A 13,970-nucleotide genomic window follows, 5' to 3' on the forward strand; every position below is an offset into this window, starting at 1 on the left:
CGCCGCAATTTTCGACCAGCCATCGCAAGCTAAGTAAGGGGAAACGGACCAAACACAGGCGCCGGCACCACCCTCCTCATCCGGTTATCTACTATCGTCACTGCGCTGGCTCGAAACCCTCGAAACCCATCGAAACCCTCTCCACTTGAGCGTGTTCCTCGCGTCTTGCCAGCCAATTAGATAATAAAAACTTTAGCGCAGGCAATGGTATTTGTTTTGAAAAATAACAAAACTGACCTGTTATAAACTAGGAGAGCTTTTGATTGGACTGCTTCAGGGAACTCTGCGGGTCACCGCCCGATGCTTGCGTTGGTGGTTGCGTAAATTTTACGTCAGGAGATTAGAATAAACACAGATTGGGATAGTTTTATGTTATAGGGCCCTTGGTTGCACGACTGTGGACAACGTTGATAAACTTGTACTCCTCTATGTCAGTGCATATAGATGTGGCACAAAGGGCTCTGAACACGAAAAGACAACACAAAAGCATATATTCTTTCCATCTTGTATTAGCGCAGCCCAAGGCATCTTCTTACGTGATCAGTGCGACTGAAAGGGCTATCATGCAGATACGTGATGAACATTAACTGATGAGAACACGTAGAAACTTAAGACACATCTTTAGATATAGCTACAGCTGAGCAGCATGCCTCAAATAGAAGTGAAACATAAAACACTTTTATGCGACTGCCGCTTAACAGGCTTCGTTAAATTTTTTTCATGTAAGAAAAAAAAAAGTTACGTTTGACTCCCTGACGGGCGCCCCTTCCGGTTTCAGTTTCGCAATATTTGAGGAAAATGTGCCCAGAATGAAATTGAAAATATTTATGTATAGTGTTTACAATGTTGTGACAACAAAAGTAAAATAGATATCACTATTTTGTTAACTGTGTCTACCAGATCGCGTAAATAGGACAGTGATGGTGCATTTTACAGCGCTCTAAGTTATGCCAATAAGTTGTGAATAGAACAATGGCCAAGCGCACATAAACCAGGTAACAAAACAGGCGACGAAAGAGCGTTTCGACAACTTGTGTCTTGTTTCTGGATAGCGACCAACGTAGGTAAACTAAGATAGGCAGGAGGAAAAGTGGTTTTATCAAACAAAACTGCCAAGATACACCCAATTTTACATTTGAAGCAGTGCTAGGTGCCGAACATTAAAAAAATAATAATTATAAATAATTTTGCTTCAGTCCAGATAGGCTCATTGAAGTCGCGGCGTTTTCGGTTTAGAAAAGATAATTACAACATAATGAAGCTGAATTCACAAAGCTTCCTGTTCGTAAGTGCTGTTGGCCATCGGCTGGCTGCCTCCGCTAATGATACGTCGAATATCAGCATTGGCAGGCACTAGCTCTCACAAACAATGCTTAAGCTTTTTGTTTTTCTGTCTGTATGAATACGGGCCCCGATTCGGCATCACAAAAAAAAAAAAACAAGAACGCAGAGCGCTATACTTGACCAACTTCAGCAGGGATAATGTGTCACAGGATATCATAATTTGTTTAGCCATATTTGTCTTCATTGCGATTAATATGTGCTCGCCAAAGTCTTCGACGTACTCGGATTACGACGTATGTTCAGCAGATAATGACACATACGACATGCAAGGATTATTACTTCATGATAAGAAAAATTGTGCTGCGTCCAGCAGCGTGCAATTCGTGATGGAACATGATCATATGTGCTTCTTAAATCCGTGCTGCCCTCACCAAACGAAGCCGCAAATGAAATGATTTTGCAAGAATCCACGTGCATGTATATAATGTGCGGCAAGGCGAAACAGACCGAGGCATAAGAACTAACGACCGAAGGACGCCGCAAATGATTTCTGCGTGGTTTCCGGAAAAGATTTATCTCCCGATGCAAGGCAGAGTCTTAGCTCCGAGGGAAGTATATTTAGGTAGTTCGCAATCTGCCCTCAAAAATTTCACAGCGCCTGTGTGCAGCGTAAATAACTTCTGGCATTAAAAAGGACTAAAGTATGGATAACGATAAAAATGTGAAGAGAGAGAGAGAGCGCCTCCAAACAAATGCGCCAGATCGTTGCCCTTAAGCTTGGTCATTTCTGTATAATCTGCAACCAAAAGATTAATTCGGTTGTGAAAGCGCCCAGTGTGAAGGGAAGCGCCAGTGGTCTTACCATATTAACGAAATGTTTTTTTTTTCATACAATTCTACTCATTTTGGATGATCCGTCCTGCTGATATGTTAATCCAAGGGATAGTGGAGGCGTCGCTTCGCGCGAACCAATGAGGAAGGGCGCGAAGGAGTGGAAAATTGAAAGTTCCGTTACAAAATGCGGTCGGTAATTGGCATTCGAGCAGTCAACGGCAGCAGATGTGCCACAACCAACCTTGCTTATATACTAACGCTTGATGAGCAGCTCGTGCCCAAGAGTATACTTATAATCGTTGTGATACTTGGTCGGCTTGACATCAAGCTGAAGCAATAATAGCGGTTCTCGCACGCAAGTCACGGCTAATACGCATGGAGCATTTTACTCTTGCAAGAATTTACCGACGGTTGAAAAGAATCTGCGCGAGTTACAGTAAGGTGCCTCAGAGTTTTCCTATGTATACTTTGTGGCGCAAAATACATTTCTTGAAAAGGGACAGAAAAAAGGAAGACAGTGAAGCGCCAAACTGGCGCTTCACTGTCTTTCTTTCTTCTGTCCCTTTTCAAGAAATGTATTTTGCGCCACAAAGTACACATAGGAAATCTAAGCACCAACTTGCCCAAGAAGTCCTTTTGCCTCAGAGTAAGTGGCAATAAGGGGTGGGGTGACAATGGCGATAAGTCTGTGCTCGTTTGTGCGTGCATGGTGCGAACTTTTCTTCTCTCTTTCTTGTTATATTTCAATTCCCTTTTCCCCTCTCTCCTAGTGCAGGATAGCCGACCGGACAAAGCCTGGTTAACCTCCTCGCCTCTCGTTATCACTCCCCTTACCCTCTCGTGCAAGTTCCACCTCTTGGTCACTCGGCAGCAAGCAGCGCGGCAACTTACTCACTTGCGCTAAGCTTAAAGGATTGCCCAGTCGTTTCACAAACAGATACGAATGGTCTTGGAAGAAAGCGGGTATGCACTTTTACTCTTTAAGCGGTAGCAACAATAATGCGAGCACTTATTTCTCATTTAATTCTTGAACTTGGGACTTGCTGAATGTATCGCGTAAAGACAGAACGCACTCTGAGCATGACGTCACACGTGTCTGTGTCGTGCGATTGGGGCATGCTTTGTTGTGATAACTCAACCGCACAGGCTTTTTTTTCTTCTGAACTTCGCGCTGGAAGCTGGTTTGTTCAATAAAGGCCGGGTAACACTGGCCGTCAGCAAACACGACTCCGATGACACCGTCGCCAACGATCGGCGGACTAGTCGGCAGACGATGTCGCTGAGAGGCGCTATGACGTTAATGGCGCTAATGGCGTCGACACGATGGACGACGAGTAGAATGACAGGCTTTCGGGCCGACCACGCCAACGGAGCCATTCTGTTGGCCCTCATTCAGCCGGTCTTCGCCCGACCGGCCATTGAGCGAGAATATCGCTACGAAAACGCGATTGCCGCAGTGACTTTGCTCTCAGATATTTATTATCGCTCGAGGCAAGTAGAAACTGCCTCCCCAAGTTGAAAAGCACGATTGTCAGCCCTTCCTAAACGTCTGCGTCGAGTTCGAGCCGCTGTCAGTCTCGTTGGGTGGAGATAATGCCTAGCACAGCCGACAATTTCGTGCGCCTGCCAGCGCCGCACCTCATCTAAAGCACGAACAATCAGGACGAAGGAAACTGCCTTTATAGCTTTGTTCTGGCCATAATGATCTGAAATGAACAACTTCTCGCTTTGTACGGTGCGCGCAAAAGAAGCTGGAAGCGGCGACAGGGCGACGAGTCGCCATCCGTACACATCAGCGTTCTCGATCGAAGGCTGCCGGTCCGTCACTTTCTCCGGCGCTTCCATCATGAACAAAATGCGACTACGTATAGTGGCACATCTGCATGCATTGCTATGCTGACACGTTTTCTATTTGCCGAGATGCACTGTTTACCTCTTAGGTGAAACGGGCAAGACGTGATGGTTTCTTCGATACTGTATATTATATGAGCATACATACATATATGAGCAACGTAAACAATCGCCTGGCTCAGTTGCCATGTGAGTATACCGCAAGCATTGGCGTCATCGCGAGGGAGCTACGCGTTCGCTATGTGAGCGCTTATACGGGCATAGTTTCCTCTAAAAATACTTCATCAAACACACAAATCGCATGTGTAATGCAAGATAACCACCTATCATCTTGCCTACAAGATATTTGCCTACAAAGTATTTACTAAGGTAATCGCAAATAGAAGCAGGAACACCTTAGACTTCTGTCAACCAAGGGACCAGGCAGGATTCCGTAAAGGCTACTCAACAATAGACCATATTCACCATTGCGGAATCAGGGTGTAGACGAGCCGTATGTAAAAATACTGAAAGATATCTATAGCGGCTCCACACCCACCGTAGTCCTCCATAAAAAAAAAGAAGCAACAAAATCCCAATAAATAAAGGCGTCAGGCAGGGAGATACGATCTCTCGAATGCTATTCGCAGCATGTTTACAGGAGGTATTCAGAGACCCGGATTGAGAAGAATTGGGGATAAACGTTAATGGGGAATACCTTAGTAACTTCCGATTAGCTGATGATATTGCCTTGCTTAGTAACTCAGGGGACCAATTACAATGCATGCTCACCTACCTGGAGAGGTAAAGTAGAAGGGGGGGGGGGTCTAAAAATTATTCTGCAGAAAACTAAAGTAATGTTTAACTGTCTCAGAAGAGCACAGCAGTTTACGATAGGTAGCGAGGCACTGGAAGTGGTAAGGAAATGCATCTACTTAGGGCAGGTAGTGACCGCGGATCCGGATAATGAGACTGGAATAATCAGAAGATTAAGAATGGGCTGGGGTGCGTTTGGCAGTCATTCTCAGAATATGAACAGCAGGTTGCCATTATCCCTCAAGAGAAAAGTGTATAACGGCCGTGTCTTACCAGTACTCACGTACGGGGCAGAAACTTGGACGCTTACGAAAAGGGTTCTACTTAAATTGAGGACGATGCAGCGAGCTATGGAAAGAAGCATGATGGGTGTAACGTTAAGGGATAAGAAAAGAGCAGATTGGGTGAGGGAACAAACGCGAGTTAATGACATCGTAGTTGAAATCAGGAAATGGGCATGGGCAGGACATATAATGAGGAGGGAAGATAACCGATGGTCATTAAGGGTTACGGACTGGATTCCAAGGGAAGGGAAGCGTAGCAGGGGGTGGCAGAAAGTTAGGTGGGCGGATGAGATTAAGAAGTTTGCAGGGACAACATGGCCACAATTAGTATACGACCGGGGTAGTTGGAGAAGTATGGGAGACGCCTTTGCCCAGCAGTGGGCATAACCAGGCTGATGATGATTATGATGATGATGACGACGACGACGACGATGATGATGATGATGATGATCCACCTATCAAAGCCAACAACTCCCGGTCGTCTTTTCGAAAGGGCCCAGCCGCTCATATCAGCTCGTCTCAGTGCGACGCGACGCCGCTCTATAGGCGCAAATCAGTTTGTTTTGCAGTATTTCGTCATTATTTCATGCCAGCGCTGCGCCGTGTACTCTGTATTTGAGGCAAACCGCGAACAGTGGACGCAGCGTGCATGCGTAAATTGAACTGATTTCCGGGGTTTTACGCGCCACAACACGATTAATTTTGACCACCAGGGAATCCTTAAAGTGCCCACAATGCACGGGACGCGGGCGTTTTTGCACTTCGCCGCCACCGAAATGCGGCCGCCGCGGCCGGGATTTGATCCCGCGACGTCGTGCTTATGGCAGTGCATGAAGCCCCATAGCCCGGAAGCCACCGCGGTGGGTGCGTGCAGACGTAAAGGAACGCACCGCTCGATTAAATCCGCATTCGAACCCTGGCTATGCCACTGCTCAGGCTATTCTCTTCTTGACATTGAACATATTATATATAGCTTTGGGAAAAGTTGGCGGCAAAAAAATTTCGCAGCGTTTCCACATAGACAAAAGCAAGCAAGCGAATTATAGTTACCCAAACGAACGTATGCGAGAGTTGTTTTGTTCTCCTGAAAAACACTACATTTATTGACATGTAAAAAATTCCGTTACGCGAGAACTGTTCGTAATGTCCTTATAGCGAACCTAAGTGGTCGGAGAATGGCAAACATCACTTTCGAAAAAAAATAATAATAAAGGAAATAGTGCCATTCCACTCTGTGAAGAAGGATTGTTGGGATGACTATATTCACAAATATATTCATTTATATGGTTATTGCTATATTGATTGAATAAATACACATTCACGTAACTTCGTGGCTTTTATCGTCATTATTTTGTCTCATTCGTTACCGCAGTGACCAAAGCTTTGCGGTCGTTGTGGTGCGCCGCGATCGGTTGTACTGCTATGCTAGAGACGTTCTTGCCAAATGTTAAGTTTATACACGACCGGTGACGCGTGGTCGGCACATTGACGTACGTGTAGCACTCAATTCCAAACCATCCCATCAGCAAGGATACAGTTCACTTGCCGTCGGGACGCCCTGGGTCGGCGTTAAAGTCGACGATTGGTGGGTACATGATTGCGTTTTGCTATGCTTTTCGATCCTCCAATGGGAGCGAAGGAGCGCCACCATCCCACGTTTTATATGTGGCCATGAAGGTCATGCGTCAAAACGTGGTCGATAAGATGATAACATTCAGAGCGACCACCGCGACTGATAACAACACGCGGAAATGGTAATGTAGTTTACACATAGACGGAAGATGATAACTATGAGAGCGACGGCCACGACGTTTTTTTTTTTCGCGCATGCGTATGGGTTTGCGCCGGAGGAGTTTTTGGTGTACAGGCGACGGACGGACGGACGGACAGACGAATCGGGTAGCCATATACAGCTTCGCTGTAAAAAAAGAAATGCGTACTTGGATTCGGCCCCGGATCCTTTATTATAATCGCCTATATATAGAGACACCAAATACGCGAAAATACCAGCGAATGGTCGGGCTCTATATTAAGATCCACCGTTACCGTAATTTCAAACTACCAGAAAAGCGTGACGTACGACGTGTTGTTTGGCTTGGAAATATTGCGTTATGCGCGGCAAACCGTCGACCTTAGCTGATACCCTGATGGCTTATGCTCTCGTTTCGGAGCCCCGGGACAGCTAATGGAAGCATTGGGATACGAAATCCACACGGTAGCAATCAGCGTGAATGCGACCAAAATCGGCTTTGGCGCGGGCGAGCCTCGTTATGTGCCGCCTGTTTGCTTGGCGGGACCCCATTCCTCATATTTCGCCCAGTCCCTTTCTCCCATATACTGCTTAGTAAGCAAGGGTCTAAGGCATAGCTCTGGAAAAGAGGCAATATTCATCTCGTTATCCCCCCCCCCCCCCCCACAGGTTCCCATTTCATCTCATTTTCATCTGGGTGCACGAATCCGCGATAATCTGCTTTCGCCCGTAACAGTGATTCTGCCAGAGCGACACAGCACGTGTGGCTGGCTCTGTTTGTACGCGTGTGTGGCCGCGTGAGAGCGCGCGCACACATGGCGTGTTTTCTTTTTTTTTTTGCCTTTTGCTCGCGCTTGTGTGTTCCTTGATGTGAGAGTACGCACAGCGTAGCGTTAACGAGGAACCAGTGCTTAGTGAGCCACGTGTTTTGCTATGCGCCAGCCGGTGCTCAATGAGGCGAAACGAACACGTCATACTCTGGGATCTTCCGTTCTATTACAATGTGGCATCACAGATGATGAGGGCAAACGTCGTATGCAATTATTCCGCGAAGGGGCTGAGGAAACGAGTCACGGAAGCAAGGGTGAAACCACCCGCCTACGAAATGGAAGGCGATTCATTAGTATAGTGTTGCAGAGGACTGAACAAGAATCGGCGGCAACACAACGAAACATAAGACAAAAATAAAATGAATACCAGCTCCTTATCTCGCAGGAAACTAATTTAGGCATTGTCAACTCCCTTTTTATTTTTGCTCATAGCTACTACAGGGTGAAAGAAACGAATATTAAAAAAAATAAGAATAATGCCCTCGCCGAACGCGTTCTAAACCTGACTACACTTGACTATCACTTCGAAGTCACAGTCAATCGTGTTAGGTAATATAACATAAAAAGAAGACGCCATCTCGCCCATGGTGTTTCTGACTGGGCGATTGGCGGTTGGGTGTTTGGTATGTCTAACGCATAGTCCCCGCCATGTCGTGGCGACTATTGCCCCGATCATCAGATACACGCGCAGTGGTTTGCATTCTTGTTCTTTTGTACAATTTTTAATGCATATTTCATGTTTTTCTTTCAAACTCCTTCACGATAACTTACCTGCGCCGAACTCCTCAGCTGTATCATGTTTTGCATTCCGTGCGAAGATCCCCGGAGAACATACACATTCCCATTTACATCACCAACATTCAACCGTCCACAGAATACAGTCTTTATAACGCTTACTTTCATGATCTCGATATTTTTCAGAACTCTCTGTCATTACCATTGTTTCTGAGCTTTGCGTTGTTGTGTCATAGTTTCGCATATTGTTCAACTGCCCTTCACTTCCTTTTTCTTTTGTATTCACCTTGCGCCTTGCTGTATGCACAGTCTTCTTTTTTTCCTTCCTCCAGTGTAGGGTAGCAAACCGGACCCTCGTCTGGTTGACCTCCTTACATTTCCTCTCTTTACTCTTTCTCCCTCTCTTTTCTTTTCAAGATTGGTTTTATTCATCGCTTTTTTTTACTTATATTCCGGTGCTGTTTCTTTTTTTTTTCAGTGCATGCGTGCGCCCGCATTCAGACCTCATCGTTGTCCCTGGGCGCGGTAAATGAATTGCAGTAGGAATGAAGCAGCGCATGCAGCAGTGGGACACTGTCTGGGCGGGAAGTGCGAGCGCAGATCGCGAGCTGTTGACGCCAGCTGAGACTGCCTTTGCTGTGCCCGTCGTGCTGTCCTTCCGCCTGCAGTCCAACGTTAATAAACCCCCTTTCAAAATTATTGATTGATTGATTGATTGATTGATTGATTGATTGATTATTAGCTGAGAACATATAAACACAACGAATGACACAGAGCAGCAGGCTAGTAATTGTAAATAAGAAACAAATAAACAAGTGAATAAGAAACAGACACCACACCTGCAGTTTGAAGCTGAGGAATAAAAGAAAGAAAAGCGAAGCACGGCACAATCTGTCACGTCACTTAGACAGATTGTGAGCACCATAGACAAGAATAGATTCCCACAGCAGGAATGCATTACGTAGAACGAATTCATGGCCGTCCTGTCGACTCACAGCTACACCTGTGCCACATCACCACACCCAATCCGCGACATTTTAACGCTTTCGCTCTGTTCTTAAACCGTTTCCTTAGTACCGTGTCAAGGCACCGACAAACCAGTCATTTTGTCTCTACTTTATCGCCTACAGATAGGATAGAGAGAGGGAGAAAGGAGTAGAGGAGCAAATATTCTAGCTTCGGTACCCCTGTCCGGAGCTAAGGAGTGTTGAGGCGATGGTAAAGGGCGAGTGGGATAGCTGGCACCGATACTGCACTTATGCATACAGAGGAGATGGGGAAGTTGCCATCCGATTGAAAACTGGTGCTCTCTTCTGTGAACATCCTTATCAACTTGTGCCACGCTGCAACTATACTCTCTAAACATTTGTTTACTCTGCCATCAACTCCATCGTCCGCGTATGTTTGCTCCGGTCTGTAGAGTGTTCGGAGCAAGAGTTTCAAGATGCCGATGAAACCTTTTTGTTCAATGGCACACCCGCATGCTGCGTTGCTAGTTCCTTTCAATTAAGTTTCCCTTAAGCCTCTGCGTCGTCCAGAAGGCCCGTAGGTTGCGGTGGCTGCACGCTGAGTTTGCCGAACACTGTCGGAAGATTGAGTTTAAGGCACCACTGCGAATCAGCCCGCGGCCGTTGATTAAATTCCCTCGAGCGTAAAGCTGGCCTCTCCTGTTGCATAATTTGAACCGGTACTCTCACCATGGAATACGCTGAGAGCGAGGTTTAAAGCCCCTCCCTGTGCGAGCCATTATTTAACGCAACGTTTTCCGGAAGCAGGCCGGAAACAGTGCGGCCATAATAAATGACGCCTCGCATGCGTCGCGATAAACGCTGCACCAGCTTGGGCGTCCTGTGAAACGTCCCTGGAAGCGCTCGTCCCGAATCAAGCGCGTACGAGTTTGTTTGGTCGGCCGCTTGCAGGCAATAATCAATCCGTACAGGCCTTAATCGCAATCAGTTGCTAGAATACTGACGAGGAATGCGGAACTAAACTTCAGTACCACTGAGGGATTGAGCACTCAGTTATATGCAATAATCTGAGGTCAGTACCGTTAAAACAAGTTGAAGGCAGCGAGAAGGAAATGCAACGAATTGGCAGCGTTTATCTCAGCGCGACTGAAGACTGTGAGAGTATCTGAAGGTAAAATGAGCACGCTGTGAGAAGCCGACGAAGTTCAAATCCAAAATTCGTACATTCCTTTATCGGTGAAAGGCGCTCCAGTAAAGATCACGCGTGAGCGGTTTCTATGGTAGTTATCTGCGCCAAGGAGTGGCAGAGCTGCTCTTTTCACAGTCCAACATTAGGTGTTCAAATCTACGAACTGCGTAATAAAATGGTGTAACATGACACTGTCAAATTAATAAGAAGTTTGCCTTTATATATATAAATGGCAATAATCTTTCGGTGCACGCACCCACTCTCTCTCTCACTATGTATATATATATATATATATATAGTTCGCTTCTAATGAGCCATTTATTTACTCCTAGACTGTGCTCCCGTGAAGGCTAAGATGACGGATACTGCGATGCAATTCAACCTCCGCTTTTGCACATGTTATCGCACGAGCCCAATTTACATCACTTTTAGGCCACTTGTATGTCACATAAGGAGCACTATATCTGAATAATTTGAATTTGAATAACTGAATATCACGTATATGGTCACCATTAGAGCGACAATGAAGCTCCGAAATTAGTGCTCCACAGCTTTCTTTTTCTTTTTTTTTTTGGTACAGAGAATTCTGCTGCGTTCGGCACCGTTTTCATTGCAACATTTTGTGGTAGCGATAAGGACAGCTGCTATTACGACAGTACCAGCGCAAGTTAAATTACCAATGAAGAGACCGTATGAAAAAAATCCAATGCCCAAACCACCTATAGCGACAGACCTCGGCGTTGAAAACCATTAGAGCTGCATCGAGAGTGGAAACAACAATCGTACCTGCGACGACTGGAGCAGTGCGTTGCAGATGACGTAGGCGCTCTCGAAGTGGGCGTCGTCACGAGGGTTGATGCAGAAGAAAAGGTGCGTGATGCCCAGCAAAGGGAACAGCAGGGCTGTCGCCTTGGACACCTTCCTGCGATCGAAACAGGCGCATTAGCACTGAACTTTCGAGACCATATCCGCTGTCTAAAAGAGACACGGGCTCCGATCCACGCTGTGAAGGCGGTTGGCCAGCGAAGCTGCGCTATCACCTGATCCGATGGGCCAATGTTACGTAGACTTGAACTGGATCCTGCCGAGCTTGCGCAAGACGCTGTTGTGCATACTGACGTTGTTGTTCCTTTCGTCGCTCATCGTATTCGCACTGCGCTTCAGGCGTCCTGAGTGTGGCTTGCTTTCGGTCGGAACCGTTGCGTCCTCCTAGCCTGAGCACGACTTCGGTGCTTCCGCTAATAGCGAGCGAAAGTTAAATCACAAAACCTAAACAGCCATCGCAGATGACGACTTGAGAATAAATTTCTACGACAGGGGTGTAGCAATGTTACGAACACAATTATGTCTGCTTGCGCCGATCGAGCTGACACGGATAAGCGCTGGAACGCGTTGTTGCGGCTGATTGGCCAGAGATCAGCATTGATAGCCGAGGATGGGGCGTGCTTATATCTTTGTGGCGCCCTCTTATTTGTCATCTAAAAGTACATTGAACATAAATGTATTGAGCTTTCGCTGCTGTCGAAGGCATTAGCATTGCTGTTGTGCGGCGAACTTTTGCCTAATGTCTGACAGGCTGTGTTTCTGTATACTCCTCATGCCACTCTATTTGGTGTTAGCAAATCTTAGAGTAGTATTCGTCCCTGTCAACCGTCAAGTTTGTCACATATGTGTTTTGAGCACTTCTATGTGTTTTTTTTTTGTCGTTTGAGCTTTATCTTGCTCATACGGCTGCAGATGATTACTTTTTCCAGCGATATAACTCTCCACGCGAGATGAAACAAGGAAAAAAAAAAGGTCTTAACATTTCTAATTATCAAAATTTGTTGGTGCTGCCCAATTCGCTGTCGTCTTCCGTGCTGTTAACCTCAGCCTTCTATTATATTGCTCACAGTTTCAATTCACGGTGTTGCTGCTTCTGTGGCCTACGGTGTGCGTATGATGGATGGCGGGCGCGCGCAAGCACGAACGCACGCACACTTCGTTTTTTGGTTAAAAAAAGCGCTCAGCATAACACTCGTAAAGAGGCCACTACGTTTTTGTTTTGCATGCACAAAGCCGGTAACACGCAAATGGCCCTTCAAGAAGGCCCTTGAAGAATCCTTCAAGGTGAAGCTTGCCCGACGCTAAGCGCGGTCATTAAAGCGCGTCGTATCCGCAAGATCATCGTTGACGTCGCTCGAATTGTGCTGCCTTGTGCGCTCTCCTGGCGGCGCACAGTTCGATCACCTAATTCAGCGCCTTTGCACGAAGCTATCACATATGCGTGTAATTAGCGGTGTAAGTGCATATCATATGGATGGAGATTGAACGAAATTCACATCAAGGCCATTGTGCTTGCAGCATATGGCTGGCAACGCAATAATTATTTAATTTATCTGTAACTTCCATATTTACATTCTGTCTTCGTTCACATTTACGTTCACATGTTTTAATTACCCGCAGGAAAAGTGGAAAAATGCTTGGCGAGAAAACGGTCTGGAGGCACAATATCCCCCCAATTATATTCATTGTATGCTTAGAAGAAGTACTCAAGCTGTTAGACTTGGTAGTGGTAGTTGAAATAAGGAGGAAAAACTCAGTGCCCTTCCACTCTGTGAAGAAGGATGACCAGCGAAGCTGTGTATGTGGGCCCCTTAATGGCGAACTGTACCTCCGGCGCGGGTCGGCCCGGCATTCGACTGTCTTCGGGATCGGCCCACGTATGGGGAGTGCTTAACGCCTGCTTCAACTCCGCCGTGGGTCGGGCCGGCATTGCATTATCTTCGGCATAGTTTTCTACACGCCGACGTGATGGTGGCGAAAGTATAGTCCTTAACAGCTTCGCTGTAAAAATAAAAGCCGTCCATGCCGCTTAATTCATGCGGCAGATAATCGGTGGTCCATTAGAAATAAAAAGAGGGTGCTAGGGGAAAGGAAGCGCTGTCGACGACGGCGGAAAATTCGATCGGGTAAGGAAATTAACAAATCTGCAGACATTACTTGGAATCGTCTAGCGCAGGTCAGGGGTGATTAGAGACTGCTGGAAGAGGCCGTCATCGTGCAGTTAACATAAAAGTACGTTGATGACGCTTTACAACATCCAAAATTCGTGCGGAATTTTACCGGCTCTTGAGCCGCAGTTCGTTTTGTACTGCGAGGCCGCATTTGCGTGTTTACAGAACGACGTCGGGCGCATCCTGGATGCCACCACCCCCGTATATATATATATATATATATATATATATATATATATATATATATATATATATATGGGTAGTGACTGCTCTGAACAAAGTGCGTTAGTCTCGCAGGATCGACGACTTGAACCGATCTGATCCGAAACCAGCTAGAATTTTGCACCGCTACATGTGCCTCGCGTACGGTGCTTGTGCAGTATTCTGACGTGCACTTGAGCGTGTGTTCATATGAGGCTGGTAAATTTATGGCAGCGTTGGCGCTGCATGAGCA

At 46.3% G+C, this 13,970-nt stretch overlaps 1 protein-coding gene across 1 annotated transcript in view; it reads right to left on the reverse strand.

Annotated features, from left to right (window-relative positions):
• The window catches only part of LOC142570280 (corticotropin-releasing factor receptor 1-like), a 184,562-nt gene that overhangs the window by 14,710 nt on the left and 155,882 nt on the right, over positions 1-13,970 (reverse strand). The window contains exon 9 of the mRNA XM_075678674.1: positions 11,307-11,442. Coding sequence (XP_075534789.1) covers positions 11,307-11,442 — 136 coding nt within the window. The remainder of the gene's footprint in view (positions 1-11,306; positions 11,443-13,970) is intronic.

The sequence above is a fragment of the Dermacentor variabilis genome, chromosome 2, assembly GCF_050947875.1.
Source record: "Dermacentor variabilis isolate Ectoservices chromosome 2, ASM5094787v1, whole genome shotgun sequence".
NCBI lineage: Eukaryota > Metazoa > Arthropoda > Arachnida > Ixodida > Ixodidae > Dermacentor > Dermacentor variabilis.